The 16,452-nt window shown below is 60.1% G+C and overlaps 1 protein-coding gene across 1 annotated transcript in view; it reads left to right on the top strand.

Moving 5' to 3' along the window:
• Positions 1-16,452, top strand: part of LOC123345813 (ras/Rap GTPase-activating protein SynGAP-like) — a 52,335-nt gene that overhangs the window by 13,283 nt on the left and 22,600 nt on the right. The window contains 2 exon segments of the mRNA XM_044982869.1: positions 12,928-13,025; positions 13,460-13,581. Coding sequence (XP_044838804.1) covers positions 12,928-13,025; positions 13,460-13,581 — 220 coding nt within the window.

Raw genomic sequence — 16,452 nt, 5'->3', positions numbered from 1 at the left:
AATGTGTTTGCACAACAAAAAAGGTGTGTTCTTAACTCCGATTAGCTATACTGGGGTAAAATAGCAGTGAAGATATGGCACCTTGGCTTTTAACTTGGGTTCTCAGCGCAAGTTCAACCATGTCTCTCTGGCAGCTTTAACTCGAGCTGCTACACTACCTTAAAACCTGAGCTGCCACATCCACTGTTGTTCTAACCTGGGTTAGCTAATTTCAGAACACAGCTTTTTGCAGTGTCCCTGTTCCTGGTTACCTCTGCTTGCTAACACAGATTGAAACTGCACTAGGATTGTCACCTATATGGAAAAAAACCCTTGTCCCTAGTTTGTGTTTAAAGGCAGAGGCTTTTCCAAGATGTTGATTGTTAGCCAACACTTGCTCACATCCCCCCTCCTAGCCTGAGCTAGGTAGATGTCGAGCTAATTTGAATTAACAGTGCGGTTTTTCCAAGTGAAGATGCACCCAGGGCATGAGGATGTAGGGCTGACCATGCCTCACTCCAGGCAGCTAAAAAGTACCCGGGGCCTTGTCCCCACTAGGATCTTACAGTGAGAAAGCTTGATGTAAAACCACTACATGTGTAGTGAAGACATGGCCTAAATGGAGTGGATTTTACACTGGCTTTGTCTGCTTCTGTGGTTTTAAACCTGATTTATAGCAGTTTAGTTTGTGGTGCAAAACTAAACCGCTGTAGGCAGTTTGAAACTGCTCTTAGACCATCCCTGCACACAGCAGGCTGGGTCTCACTGAACCAGTTTAAAGTAGCCTGGTAGGGTTTCTGTGGGGCCTGAGGAGTTTGGAGTTGGGTTAAGGGGGGTCAGGGTGACAGGCTGAAGACGAGCTATAGGTTATGATTAAGGTTGAGGAGGTGGGATTACGGCTGGGGTGATAAATGGGAGAGTTATGGTTATGGTTTGTGGGTGGGATTGAATGGTTGGGTCAGGATTCAGACAGAAGGTTAGGGCATATGTGGGGTAGAGTCAAGGCAGGTGTGGGATCCCATTGGACTCACCCAGGGAACAGCTGGGATTTCCCTCCTGCACCTCTCCCCCTTCTATCCACAGCTCTCCTGACAGCCCCCTTGTCACACTCACCCCCCCACCCTGCCCCCCCAAGGCTCCCTGAACTTCCCCCTACTGCTGCTCCAGTTCTCCAGGTCACCCCCACCTCTTGCCCCACTGTGTGCTCACCCTGACTGTTCCCCATTGTCACTGCCTTCCTCTATGTTGTGCCCCTCATTTTCCCTGACCAGCTCCTGCCCTGCCTGCTGCACCCATGTTCCCTCCATAGACCCTGTCCAGCTCATGTCATGCTGCCCCCACCCCCAGTGCCACCTCCTGCCTGGTCCCCCTAAGCCACCCCCATCTTCCCTCCCCTGACTCCCTCCTCCAGCCCTCGGTGCTGTTCCTTCAGGCTGGTCCCCTAACACTTGGGGCCCCGGGCTGACGGCATAGCAGGTAGGGCGGAATGGGTGAGTTGGGCAGGGGTGTATTTGAACATGGGGTGGGGGGGTTGGTGGCTGTTGTCAATTGGGGGGTGGCTTCTTTGGGCCGCTGATAAGATGTGTGAGAGGCCCCACCTTGCCTCCTTTGAGGGAAGTGAATGGGGGGAGGGTGAATGGGAGGGTGTAAGTGCAGGGGAAGGGGCTGCAGGTGTCTTTGGGGGTGGAGGGATGTTCTCTGAGGAGGAGGGTTGCATGTGGTGATAGCAGTGGGGGAATATGAGCATGGGGGCAGATGCCTTCTGGGGGGGCAATATGAGCAGGGGGGCAGGTTTCTGTGGGGGCTGCGTGTGGGGGAGGTCTCTTTGTGGAGGGGATGCGGCAGGGGGCGGAGGCCTGTGGAGGGCAACATGAGGGTGCGGGACAAGTCTTGTGATAGGGGACAGGAGGTGGGGGGGGGAAATATGAGCATGGGGGACAGGTGCCTTCTGTGGGAGGGATGGGGGGAGACAGGAGGGTGAGGGGGGCAATGTGGGGGGAGCAGGTGCCCTCTCTGGGGGTGGGATATGAGCATGAGAGGACAAGTGTCTTGTGGTGGGAGCAGGAGGCCGGGGGGGGCACTATGACTGTGGGGGAGCAGGAGGCCTGGGGGGGATGTGTGTGGGGGCAGGACTCTGCGGGGGGGGAGGAGGCCTGAGGGGCACTATGATTGTGGGGGAGCAGGAGGCCTGGGGGGGATGTGTGTGGGGGCAGGACTCTGCGGGGGGGAGGAGCCCTGAGGGGCACTATGATAGTGGGGGAGCAGGAGGTCTGGGGGGGATGTGTGTGGGGGCAGGACTCTGCGGGGGGGGGGAGGCCTGAGGGGCACTATGATTGTGGGGGAGCAGGAGGCCTGGGGGGGATGTGTGTGGGGGCAGGACTCTGCGGGGGGGAGGAGGCCTGAGGGGCACTATGATTGTGGGGGAGCAGGAGGCCAGTGGGGAAGATGTGGGGGGGCAGGACTCTGCGGGGGGGGGGCAGGAGGCCTGAGGGGCACTATGATCGTGGGGGAGCAGGAGGCCTGGGGGGAGGGATGCATGCGGGGGCGGGACTCTCTGGGGGGAACAGGAGGCCTGGGGGGGCACTATGATCGCGGGGGGCAGGGGGGCAGGAGGCCCGTGGGGGGGAAGCATGCGGGGGCGGGACTCTCTGGGGGGAACAGGAGGCCTGGGGGGGGCACTATGATCGCGGGGGGCAGGACTCGCTGGGGGGGCCAGGATGCCCGAGGGGGGAAGAGTTCTGGGGCGGGACTCTCTGGGGGGAGCAGGAGGCCTGGGGGGGGATGCATGCGGGGGTGGGACTCTCTGGGGGAACAGGAGGCCTGGGGGGCACTATGATCGCGGGGGGCAGGAGGCCCGTGGGGGGGAAGCGTGTGGGGGCAGGACTCTCCGTGAGGGGGTAGCAGGGGGGGAGGGAGGCCGGGGGGGGCAGGAGGCCCGTGGAGGGGAAGCATGCGGGGGCGGGACTCTCTGGGGGGAACAGGAGCCCTGGGGGGGCACTATGATCGCGGGGGCGGGACTCTCCGTGGGGGGGATGGGGGGGCATTATGCTCGGGGGGGGGGAAGGACTCTCCGCGCGGCCCCGCAGGGGTTAACCACGCGCCGGCACGAGGCGCGCGTTGCGCGCGGCGCGCTGGCCCCGGGTTGGCGGCGGGCGAGGAAACGGCAGCGCGTCTCCTAGCAACCGCGCGGCGTGCGGGATGCTGGAGGCGAGCGCCGGCCCCGGAGCCGCCCAGCCGCGCGCGCCGCCGCCGCCGCACCGGAGCCGCCGGGGCCCGGGCATGGGGCGCTAGGAGCGGGGCCCCGCACCGGCCGCGCGGGATCATGGGGCCGGGCCGCCGCGGGGCTGCCTAGGGGCGCCGGGCCCAGGTGAGCGGCGGGCGCGGGGGCGGCGGCGTGTGGGAGGCGGCGGCTGGGGCCGCGCGCGGCGCGTCCCTGCGGGGGGGGCGACTGTGTGTGTGCGTGCACCAGGTTGTGTGGGTGTGCTTGTGCAAGGGTGCGTGTGTCAGCGTGCATGTGTGCAAGGATGTGTGTGTCAGTGTCAGGCTGCAGCTTGTGTCGTTGTGTGTGTCAGGTTGTGTGTGCCCCTGCTGGTGGCAGTGTATGGGGAGAGGGCTGCAATTGTATCTGTGTGCAAGTGAGGGGATTGTGTCAGAGAGTGTGGCCAAGCTGCGTGTGTGCGCGGCCATGTCAGCATGTGCAAGATTGTGTAATTGTGGCTGTCAGTGTGTGCGTGTGTGTGACTGCTAGTCAGTGTGTGCTACTTTGTGTCTGTGGGCTTGTCCCTGTGTGTATAGGGTTCTCTGTGCTTGGGTCTGTGTGTTTGGAGGGTTGTGTGTTCAAGTACATGCTGGTGAGTGCATATTGGGTTGTGTGTGCATGCAAGCGTGTGACCATTTCAGTGTGTACGTAAAGGTTGTGTGTCTATGTGTCTCTCTCCCTGTGGGATGGTAAAATTGTGTCTGTCTCTGTATCGCTGTGTGGGTGTATGTAGGGTTGTGTACGATTGACTGTCAGTGTGATTATGTGTGTCTGCGTGTGTGATTGCGTGTCAGTAGGGTTCTCTCAGCATGTGACTCTTTCCCTGTGTGAGTGCACAAGTGTGTGCCTGTGTATTTTGGCTTGTTTCTCTCCCTCTGAGGATGTGGGTGTGTGTGTGAGACCCACTCACCCCATTCATATCTCCTTTCTACTTCTGGCTTGCTGAAGTGGCCGCTCCTATAGCTGCTGTGTGTGTGTCCAGGACATATGTGCCTGAATATAATTGTATCTTGTGTGTATAGTGTTGTGTCTCTGTTAGTGTGTGTGTGTGTATCCATGTGAAAGAGAGTGTATACAGTTGTGAGTGTGCTTAGTTATGCCTCTGCTTGTGTGTCTGTGTGTAGAATGTATAGAGTTGTGGGTTGTGTCTCTGTGTGTGGTTCATACAGGGTTGCCTTTCTGCACGAGGGTGTGCACCTGGTTGTGGTTATGTGTCCAGGTATAGGGTTACGGCTGCGGGGCGGGGTTGTGTATCTTGGGTGGGGGCTGGAGCAGCCCACATGTCCAGAGGTGGTGCAGCGCTGCTAGCCATAGGGTGGGGTGTGCGGGGTTGTGGGTCCAATCGCAGCGCTGGCTGGGAGCCTGAGCTCTTCTCCAGGGCAGATGTGGATGAGGTCGCAAGGATAGCAGCTGATTTGGGCTGGGGGAGCCTGGACAGGCCATGCCAGGGGAGCCTGCAGGGGGGAGAGCTCCCCTGGAAAGCTAGGGGGAGGGATGCTCCTCCCTCATTGTCAGTGCTTGCCCTACTGTGCTGCAGGGAGTGAGGTGGGGGCAGGGCTCATAGGGGGGGCTCCCCATGGCAGGCAGTGCTGAGGGACATGCTCTGTTTCATCCTGGAGATTCCTTACAATTCCTGTTGCTTTTCTCTTTGGGGTGAGCTTTTGGTTACTGTTCCAGCTGTGTAGCTGTTCAGCATCTTTCCTGTCCCACACCAGAGTTGTCTGCCTTTTGAGGGATCACTGTATGCCCAGCCCCTGAACCCCACCCCATAGGCAGCTGCATCCCCGTGCTGGGTATGGAGTCGGTAGCGGAATTGAGGAGGGAGGCTGTGGCTGTACTAGGCCGCAGGGTTCTGGGCTGCCAGGCTGGCTGGTGGGGATCCAGACTGGGCAGGATGGAGTGTGGCTGCCCAGCCCATGCTCTAGGGTGGGGCTGCCCTGTAGGGATGTCGGCACTTGTTGGGTGGGATTGGAGCTGCCTGCTGGGGGTCATAGGTGCTGGAAGAGAGTTTGGGGAGCATGGCTCGAAGAAGGTGAGCCCCACCAGTGTGGCTAGCACTGCCCAATCCTGGCTCAGCTGGGAAATAGTTCCCCAGACCGTCCACTCACCCTCTGTAGGGTTCAGGGTTAGGTGTCCCAAGCTCTGCTGCAGTCTCAGGCAGCTTCACTGTTTTGGGGGGGGGGGTTGTCAGGCCAGCACGGTCTGTAGTGTAACCTAGGGGAAGGGCTGAGGATGCCGTCCTCTGGGGTGTACCCTCCCTGCTGCCTCCCACCCCAATTCATCTCTGTGCCCTGCCTCCCATCATGTCCCCTGCGCCCTCTCGGGATTTTCTGTGTCTGCCCCACTGGGTGTCCCAAAGGCTGCTGAATGAGCCTCTGACCAGTGCTTGTGCTGTGCAGGGGCAGCGCTAAGATACCGTTTCCCCAGTTCACAGAGGCTTGTGCTCCTTAACTCTGCCCTTGCCTCGTTAGGGTGGTGAAGAGGGACGAGGAGCCCCGTGCAAAGCCAGCTGGAATCGGTCTCCTCTCCATGCAGCTATGCAGTGCTCTGGGGGGTGAGTGCTGGCCGAGGCTGTCTGCGGGGTGGCAGTGATGGGGATGCTGCCATCCCACAGGGGTGCTCCTTAAAGCCAGGATCCCAGGGGTCAGAGGGAAGATGGGGAGGGACGTGCCTGGTCTGGTGTGGGTGAGCAGGTTTTACCTTGTCACGCTTGTCTCCTTTCTGAGGTTATGGGAAGCCCTATCTCTGCATGGGGGGTGGGGGGAGCACGCAGAAGTTTAGGGTGCACTGGATGGGGTGGTAGAGCGAAGGGAAGCTAGGGGTCTGGAAAGAGGGGCAAGGCTCTAGGCTGGAAAATATTCCTCTCACCTCCCCATCCTGCTACTGGCTTCATGTGGATGGATCAGACCAGGGAGTAATGGGACTGAAGGGTCAGATTTCACTGGTGTTGGGGTGGCTGGACAGCTGGGAATGACAGTAGTGGCAGAGGGGCTGGAGTGCTGTGCACGTAGATGGTGTGAGGGAGGGGTGGCAGAAGGGATGGATGGATACAGAGGTGTGTGTGGGGATGGATGGATAGAAGGGTGAAACCAGACACAGATACAGAGATCATATTGACAGGTGTATAGGGTGGTGAGGGATAGAAAGTTGGCTGGATTTGAAGGAATAGGTAGATGTGTGTGAAGGAGAGTGCATGGTGACGGATGAAGGGGTGTGCATGGAGATAGATGGTGTTGGAGGAGTGTATAGGGATGAATGAACGGATAGGTCAGGGGTGGCCAACCTGAGCCTGAGAAGGAGCCAGAATTAACCAATGTACATTGCCAAAGAGACACAGTAGTACTTCAGCAGCTCCCGCTCCCAGCGCCTCCCACCCACCGGAAGCCCTGCCGCAGCACCTCCCCATCCCTTCCTGGACCTCCCAATTAGCTGTTTCATCGCATGCAGGAGGCTCTGGGGGGGGGGGAGGAGGGAGAAATGAGGGCACAGCAGGCTCAGGGGAGGGGGTGGGAAGGGGTGGAGTGGGGGCAGGGCCGGTGGCAGAGCCAGGGGTTGAGCAGGGAGCACCCCCGACACACTGGAAAGTTGGCACCTGTAGCTCCAGCCCCAGAGTCGGTGTCTATACAAGGAGCCTCATATTAACTTCTGAAGAGCCGCATGTGGCTCCGGAGCCACAGGTTGGCCACCCCTGGGATAGGTAGATGTGTGTGAAGGAGAGTGCATGGTGACGGATGGAGGGGTGCGTATGGAGACAGATGATGTCAGAGGAGTGTACCAGGCTGAATGAATGGATAGGTAGATGTGTGTGAAGGAGAGTGCGTGGTGCTGAATGGAGGGTTGTGCATGGAGGTAGATGATGTTGGAGGGGTGTATGGGGATGAATGGATAGAACGGATAGGAAGATGTGTGTGAAGGAGAGTGCATGGTGACGGATGGAGGGTTGTGCATGGAGATAGATGGTGTTGGAAGGGTGTACGGGGATGAATGAACGGATAGGTAGATGGGTGTGAAGACAAGTGCATGGTGAAGGATAGAGAGTGTGCATGGAGATAGATGGTGTTGGAGGGATGAATGGATAGAATGGTGCATATAAGGATGGATGGATGTTGTGGAAGGATGAGTGCTTAGGTCAGTGGCTTGGCATGTACCGGTATGTGTGGGGAACAGGAAGTATGATGATGAACAGACATTTCCTGAGGGATGATGGACAATCAGGGCTCTAGCTATGTCTTTGCTGGACAGATGGGTATATATGGTGTGTTTGGAGGGGTGGATGGTTGATCTGTCCGGGGATGGACAGAGCGTGAGCCATCTCTGGGGATGGATGTGGGGGGATTTCGGTCTCTGGGGGCAGGAGGGTCCTTGGTGGTAGTGTTATGGGAGGTGAAGGGTTAACTGGAGTGAGTGTCTCTTTGACGCTAATTGTTTCCCTTTGGTTCTCATTCTGCTCACATGCTCCCACAGCCTCCCAGCCTGCTTCTCCATCAATCGCCTGTCACTCTGTCAGGGCCGCTTCCTGACGGACACGCTCCGGTGCCGGCTTGGCTCCCTCCCAGAATACTGACCTAGTAAGGAGTGGGGGGCTAGGTCACAGAGCACCAGGAAAACATGCTTAGACAAGAATATTGTTGAGTTAGCACTAGAAGACATACCATCTCCTCCCACAGTCCTGCTGATGTCTCGCAGCCCTGACAAGGGGGTCCTCCCACCCCATAGCCAGTGCCCCTTAATCCTGACCCGCAGCCCCCAGCTTTCCCAGCAAGGATCCCGTCTGTTCTGCCCACATCCCTCAATCCTGACCCCCAGCCTGGGCCCCTCTGCTCTGCCCACATCCCTCAATCCCGACCTGCTGTCCCAGCCTGGGTCCCCGCCGCTCTGCCCATGTCCCTCAATCCCGATCCAGCCCCCTGCTGCCCCAGCCTGGGCCCCCTCTGCTCTGCTCGTATCCCTCAATCCCGATCCAGCCACCTGCTGTCCCAGCCTGGGTCCCCTCCACTCTGTCCACATCCTTCAATCCCGACCCGCAGCCCCCTGCTGTCCCAGCCTGGGTCCCCTCCACTCTGTCCACATCCTTCAATCCTGACCCACAGCCCCCTGCTGCCCCAGCCTGGGCCCCCTCTGCTCTGCTCGTATCCCTCAATCCCGACCTGCTGTCCCAGCCTGGGTCCCCTCCGCTCTGCCCATGTCCCTCAATCCCGATCCAGCCCCTTGCTGTCCCAGCCTGGGCCCCCTCTGCTCTGCTCGTATCCCTCAATCCTGACCCAGCCACCTGCTGCCCCAGCCTGGGCCCCCTCTGCTCTGCTCATGTCCCTCAATCCTGACCCACAGCCCCCTGCTGTCCCAGCCTGGGTCCCCGCCGCTCTGCTCATGTCCCTCAATCCCGATCCAGCCACTTGCTGCCGCATCCTGGGTCCCCTCCGCTCTGCCCATGTCCCTCAATCCCGATCCAGCCACCTGCTGTCCCAGCCTGGGTCCCCTCCACTCTGTCCACATCCTTCAATCCTGACCCACAGCCCCCTGCTGTCCCAGCCTGGGCGCCCTCTGCTCTGCTCGTATCCCTCAATCCCGACCCAGCCACCTGCTGCCGCATCCTGAGTCCCCTCCACTCTGCCCATGTCCCTCAATCCCGACCCGCAGCCACCTGCTGTCCCAGCCTGGGTCCCCTCTGCTCTGCTCGTATCCCTCAATCCTGACCCACAGCCCCCTGCTGTCCCAGCCTGGGTCCCCGCCGCTCTGCTCGTATCCCTCAATCCTGACCCACAGCCCCCTGCTGTCCCAGCCTGGGCGCCCTCTGCTCTGCTCGTATCCCTCAATCCCGACCCAGCCATCTGCTGCCGCATCCTGAGTCCCCTCCACTCTGCCCATGTCCCTCAATCCCGACCCGCAGCCACCTGCTGTCCCAGCCTGGGTCCCCTCTGCTCTGCTCGTATCCCTCAATCCTGACCCACAGCCCCCTGCTGCCCCAGCCTGGGCCCCCTCTGCTCTGCTCGTATCCCTCAATCCCAACCCAGCCACCTGCTGTCCCAGCCCTGCCGATGCCCCTCAGTTCAATCCCACATCCTCCCCACACCTTTTTAGTTTATTTTAAGAGGCAGCTACAAAAGCTCTGCAGCATTTGATGGCTACAAAGGGCTCTTGGGGCTTCAGGTTTGAGGCGAGTCAGGCATGAGGAATGTGTGTGCGTTGGTGACCCCGATGTCAGCAGCCACCCTGCTCCATGCCTGGATCAATCGCTTGCATGAGTCACTGAGCAGGGAAAGTAGGACGCGGGCAACTCCTGGCATGATTGTCCCCCGACTGGGGGTGGGCAGCCCCTGCACTAGGATCAGGGCGCTGGGCTGTGGGAAGATGCCAGCCACACACACAGCAAGGGCCCCAGTCCTGATGCTGTGGGAGGAGGGACAGCTCTCCCCAGGGGGAGACGCACTGAAACCAGCTGGGGACCCTGGTAGCCCCCAGTGTTCCTGTCCCCAAAATCAGGCAGAGATGGAGTTAATGCACACCTAGGAGTCAGGACTCATGGGTTCTCTCCCAGGCATTGGTGTGTGATCCTCTCTCTCTCTCTTAGGGACTGACCTGCCCCCTATTACCTCGCAATCCAGAATGGATTGATCCCAACACTCCCTGTGTGGCAGGGCAGGGCCATTACGGGTGTGACACAGATAGGGACTGAGGCTTAGTGACCGGCCCAGGGTCACACAGGCAGTCTGTGGCAGAGCCGGAAACTGAACCCAGGGCTCCACAGTCCTAGACTCGTGTCTGCTGTCGGATATTCTCTCCCATCCCTGGGCAGTGGGGTTGCCTGTGTGTCCTAGCCCTGGGGAATTCGCTGCCTGGCAGGACCCAGATAATGGGTGAGCAACTGCGCAACTGTACTCTGCAAAGTTGGTAAAACTTGTCACTAGTGACAGCTGTGTCTAAGGGACCTGTTGGCCCCGGTCCTCGCAGGCCCCTCCTGGACTCTGATTTCCTCCTGGCATCCCAGCCAAATCCCCCATGACCCACCCTAGACATGGCTGCATCTCAGCACCATGCAAGGGATCCCTGTATAAACAGCACCTAGGCCCCACCCCAGAGGCGGCTGCATCTTAGCACTGGGTATGGGATCCCTGTATAAACAGCACCCAGGTCCCACCCCAGAGGCGGCTGCATCTTAGCACTGGGTGAGGGATCCCTGTATAAATATCCCCTGCGCCCCACCCCAGAGGCAGATGAATCTTAGCACCAGGTAAGGGAGCCCTTTATAAACAGCCCCCGCGCCCCACCCCAGAGGCGGCTGCATCTCACCACTGGGCAAGGGATCCTACTATATTGGCTGTGTAGAGTTGCTGGGGAACAGCTGCATCCCCCTCCGAGTGCTGCTACCACTCCTTGTTAATGAGGCATCATGGATGGGAAATGGCAGGGTGTTTTCCATGGAGACCTGCTGGGGGGAGGAGCAGGCTCTGGCTGGGCTGCGTGTAACCAAGGGCCTTTCACAGCAAAGGCAGAGGGGCTGGGGGAGCCGGAGCGGGGGAGGCTGCATTGAGCTGGCACAGCTGGCGTGTTCCCAGCTCCCAGTTGAACCCATTCAGGCCAAGGGGAGCCCTTTACTAACAGCATGTGAGGCTACTCCTCTGCCCCCACAAATGCGGCCACCTCTGGGGCAGAGCATGTCAGCCAGGAAACTGCCACATAGTAACACTGCAGAGGACAGCCGATCCTGCTCCAGGGGAGGCAGAACTAGTTCACCTGCGCACTGAACCAAGACTGGGAGGAAATGACCCACTACCCAGCTCCCTGCAGCCCAGCCCCTAGCACCACCCTGGGGCAATGGGGAGCCCTGACTGCCTGGGCAGAGCCCCCTGCTGCCCCCGTCCTGCTCCCTGCAGCACAGGCCCATAGTGCTGCTGTGAGGCCAGCACTAACTGAGAGGCTCGAGTGACCCCTGATGAATCACCTCAACCCCCAACACCCCCACTGAGCCCCCCGCCCATGGGATCATAACCCCACTGAGACCTCCCACCCATGGGTGCATACCCTCAAGACCCCCACTGACCTCCCCACCTAAAGGATCATACCTCAAACACCCTCACTGAGCCCCCTACCCATGGGATCATACCCTGAATACCACCACTGAGCCCCCACCCATGGGATCACACCCCCAACATTCCCACTGAGCCCCCCACCCATGGTGCATACCCCCAACACTCCCACTAAGCTACACACACGGGTGCATATCCCCACTGAGCCCACCACCCATAGGTGCATACCTCCAACACCTTCACTGAGCCTCCCTGAGAGTATACCCCCCCCAACAAACATGCCCAGCCCCCCCGGATTACACACCAACCATGAGAGCCTCCAGCCTGGGAATCATATCCTTGCCTTGACTCTCACCCCTGCCAATATGCCCTGATGCAATTCTGCCGTCTCTCATGGCCCCTGCTCTCCCGGCTTCCCCGCCTGAGTATTAATGAGCTGACCTGTCCCACTCTCATTACTGCAGTGCTGGGGGAAGCAGGGAGCCTCGGCCCCTGGGCAGCAGCTGCTGGGGCTGAGGTCAGGTTGTGTGGAGTCTGGCCCAGGGATGAAGCCAGCTGGCCTGACCAGAACTAGGCTGAGTCCCCTCAAACTTGTAACACGTAGTGGAGAGCAGGCAGGGGTGGTGCTCGCACCCAGCTGACAGAGGTGAAAGGGGGCAGGTTCAGGGTGTTTTATCTGTTCCTCTAATAGGTTACAGCGGTGGGGTGTCAGGCCTGCAGGATTCTATCCCTTGCTCTGGGAGGGCAGTGTGGGGGCTGGGAAGCATGTTGGGGGTGTCTGTGCACATTAGGGGGGGTCACAGTCCCAGTATCTGTGTGGCACGAGTAAAGTTGGGGCACTGGGCTGTCTCTGTCTCCGCATGGTGCTTGTGATCCTCCGCATACCAGGAGACTCCTGCACCTTCATCAGCGATGTAGTGGCCACAGATACTGAGCGGAATTGGGGGGCTCCCCCACTTCCCACCAGTGCCTGCTTCCTTGAGTGTGGGGGGTGGAGCCCTAGCCGAACTCCCATCACCACCCCTGGGGACGCGCCCCGTTCTCTGGTGACCTCATACAAGAGGGGAAGCCGCATGGAGAGAACCCAGGCACCTTGATTCCCAGTCTCACCCCCCCAACCCCCGAATGCAGGAGGCCTGGCTGCCAGACTCCCATATGGATGGGGGGTGTCTCTGCTTTGATGCTGGCAGAAGATGTGCTGCCCCCAGCTATCACATGCAGCTTGTTCCCAATATCTGGGTTTCCAAGGCTGCAGGGTGGGCTCATCCTCTCCCCCAGTCAGTCCCCCTCATTGGGGCTGGATTAGAGTCGATGACCCCTAGAGGGGACAGGCCCCGTGCCCCATGGCCCACCCCCTGAGCCAGTCAGTTCCCTCCCCTGGGGCCAGATAGGAGCCAGCACTCCCTAGAGAGGAAAGGCCCCGTGCCCCATTCCCCACCACCTGAGCCAGCCAGTCCCCTGCCCTGAGGCTGGATCAGAGCTGGCATGGCCTGCAGGGCAGAGTCCTTGAGCTGGTTGTAGTGCTGAGTAGGATGGTGGGGTTCCCTTCAGGGTCTTGGTTGTTACCCTTGCAGGGTGGGCAGGGCTGGGGCACCCCGTGGTGGAATTCTGACCCCACCCCCTCCCCCCCAGTAACCAGATCTCTCCCCCACACTCTGTTTTCAGAACACCACGTGAGCCGCTCCCGGAGGAAGAGCGTCCCTGCAGGGAAGCAATACAGCATCAACATGGACGCGCCCCCGGCACCCCCATTCCGGCCCTCGGTGAGAGACCTCCCCTGCCCTGACACACATGGAGACGCGCAGTCACCCTCACACTGACACATGGGTCTAGACTCACACGGGCACTTCTACTCATTGATTCACACCCCCCAGACTCACACTCACTGACAGAAGGACTGACGCTCAGAGGCTCTCACAGGCGCACACGCATGCGCGTGCACATACACACACGTTCATGCTCACTGCCCCCCACGTGCGTGGGTTCTCTGAGAGGGTAGTGGAGTTAAGTGGTTAGAGCAGGGGAGCTCTCACTCTCCTCCCAGAGCCGGGGATAGAACCCCTGAGTCCTGGCTCCCACTCCACCCCCCCAAACCCACTAGCTCCCACTCCCTTCCCAAAGTTGGCACTAAAACCCAGGAGTCCTGGCTCCCTCAGTGCCGCCTCACCATCTCACTCTGTCTATCCCCTACCCACAGCAGGGCTTCCTGAGCCGGCGTTTGAAGAGCTCCATCAAACGGACAAAGAGCCAGCCCAAACTGGACCGGACCAGCAGTTTCCGCCAGATCCTGCCACGGTTCCGGAGTGCTGACCATGACAGGTGAGAGAGCCCCTCCTGTCCATATCCCACCTCATGGCGGTGCTGCAGAGAGCAGCGTGGGGCTCCAAGGCGCAGACTCTGCCCACGCTGCCAGGGATCACTACCCTGGTCAGGGCCCCCAGTTCCAGGCACACACAAGGTCAACTGTCTCTTCCTTCTCCATGGGAACGGCTGCCCCACACCAGAGGCAGTTGCATCTCGAGGGATCCCTGTCTTAACAGCCCCTGCAACCCACCTCGACAGTAGGCATGTCAGTAGTGACGGGCAGGCACCTATGGGGCTTCATTGATAAAACTTTGTTACGACCTCACGTGACAGGAGGAGGTTGCATGGGGGGGATTGTCCCCTCCAGTCCGTTCTCTGACGGGGGCTGTGCCCTGTCACACTTCCTGCATCTGGAGTTGCTGGTGTCGCTTTCAGAGGTGTACTCTCCATTTGGGGGTTATGCAGGACTGGGAAAGGGGGAGTTGGGCGGAGGGAAGAGAGGAGGGGGCATCATGGATGGGAGGCAGCCAGTGATAGGAAGGAAGCTGGGGGAAGTAGAGGGAGGAGGAGGGCAAGGAGGAAAGAGAGCAGTGGGAGGCAACTGGGCATTGGGGGGGGGCAGCCAGTGGTGGGGTGGGAATGGGGGAGCTGAGGGGGAAGAGGCACCCAGTGGAGGGAATGGTGAGGGGAGTGGTTGAGGGAGGTAACCAGTTGGGAGGAATTGGGGGGAAGCAGCCAGTGGGGAGCAGGAAAGGGAGGTAGCCAGTAGGGGGGATGAGGGGTGGGGGAGGCAGCTGGTGTGAGGGGGGGCGGGAATGGGGGTGGGGGGAGGCAGCCAGCTGGGGAAGTGGGGCTGGCAGGCGGAAGTGGTGCTGCTGGGTGCCGGGAGCTGTTTATAGCCGGAGATGGTGGGTGGGAGCCAGGAGCAGAAGCCGGATCCGGCTTGGCAGAGATCCCAGCCCTGGCCCGACTGGTCCTCTCTGTCTCCCTGGCTGCTGGAGCCTGGCCCGGCGCCCCCCCCATCCCAGCCCATGTCCCTGCCCCACCCGGTGAGTCCTCGCTGGCCCAGTGGGGAGAGCAGGGAGCAGGGAAGGCACAAGCAGGGGGCACAGACACCTGCCCGAGTGGGTGTGGGGACATGGGGGGGCCCCAGCAGGGGCGGCTCTAGGATTTCCGCTGCCCCAAGCAGGGCGGCACGCCGTGGGGGGCGCTCTGGCGGTCGCTGGTCCCGTGGCCCCGGTGGAACTCCCGCAGACGTGCCTGTGGATGCTCCACCGGAGCCGCGGGACCAGCGGACCCTCCGCAGGCACGTCTGCAGGAGGTCCACCGCAGCCGCCTGCCACCCTCCCGCGGGACGCCGCCCCAAGCGCGCGCTTGGCGCGCTGGGGTCTGGAGCCGGCCCTGGGCCCCAGGTGCATGTGCATGTGGTGCATGCATGTCAGTGTGTGTGTGCGTTTGTGACGTGTGTGTGCGTGCGCGCATGTGAGAGGTTAAAGCCATGCCAAACTTTTGCTGTATGAGGAGCTTAGTAACTCAGGATTGTGAGACTTTCATGTCAGGATCCAGCAAGATTGACCACAGGGGTGGGGTGGGAAGAAAGTAACACCCCCCAACATGCACACGCACACACACATGCACGTGCACACGCTCATGCACACAGGCACACACCTGCGCGCACGCATACACACACACACAGGCGCACATGCACGTATACACACACACTCATGCACACAGGCACACACCTGCATGCGCGCGCACACACACACACAGGCACACATGCACGTATACACACACACTCATGCACACAGGCACACACCTGCGCGCGCGCACACACACACACACAGGCGCACATGCACGTATACACACACGCTCATGCACACAGGCACACACCTGCACGCACACATGCACACACACACACACACAGGCACACATGCATGTATACACACACACTCATGCACACAGGCACACACCTGCGCGCACACACACACACAGGCACACATGCACGTATACACACACACTCAGGCACACAGGCACACACCTGCGCGCACACACACACACACACACAGGCACACATGCACGTATACACACACACTCATGCACACAGGCACACACCTGCATGCGCGCGCGCACACACACACACACACACAGGCGCACATGCATGTATACACACACACTCATGCACTCCTAAATGCTGGTTTGTAGAAGCTCTGCTCTAGGCATTAGCTGGGACAAGTCTCTGGCCTGCACAATAGCGGGGCGGAGGGCAGGGGCAGACGTCACTATATGATCACGATGGTCCCTTCTGGTCGTAGAACTTCTGCATCTTCCACGGCCGGGCGCAGCCCAAGCATGGCTGGCTGGGGACAAACCAAGATGGGAGGGTTCCAGAGAAAGGAAGTGGGGTGGGGGCTGCTCTGCCTGTGCCCCAGTGCAGCACTCGGGGTGTGGGGGGCACTCCCTTCAGCGTCAGGGCTGGCCCCAGTTGGGGATGCTGTGCTCCAAGGCGGGGAAGGGCTCCAGTGTCCTGGCACATTCGGGCACCAAGGAGTCCCTGGAGCCTCACTGGGGTATTGCTTGGGTACAAGGTTCTCCTGCCCATCCGGTTTCACACTCCTGTCCTGTTTCTATAGTCCCCTCACCCCAGCCCAGAGGTGGCTGCATTTCAGTATTTGTGTGACGTATAACGGCTATAGGGCTGTGCAGGCTCTCTGTGTATAGGAGGGGCAGGCATGTGGATGGAGGCTGTATGGAGGCAAACTGGGGAGTGCCTGTGATCTGCCCCCCATTTGTAGACACAGCTGGGAGGAGTACAGCTGTCTTGGTATCTGGACTCCTGGCTCCCCACCAGGTTTGGGATCCCCCACCCCTATCCTGTCCCCGTAGCCC

The sequence above is a fragment of the Mauremys mutica genome, chromosome 12, assembly GCF_020497125.1.
Source record: "Mauremys mutica isolate MM-2020 ecotype Southern chromosome 12, ASM2049712v1, whole genome shotgun sequence".
Taxonomy (NCBI): Eukaryota; Metazoa; Chordata; order Testudines; family Geoemydidae; genus Mauremys; species Mauremys mutica.
This window is presented reverse-complemented; position numbering and strand designations above follow the sequence as displayed.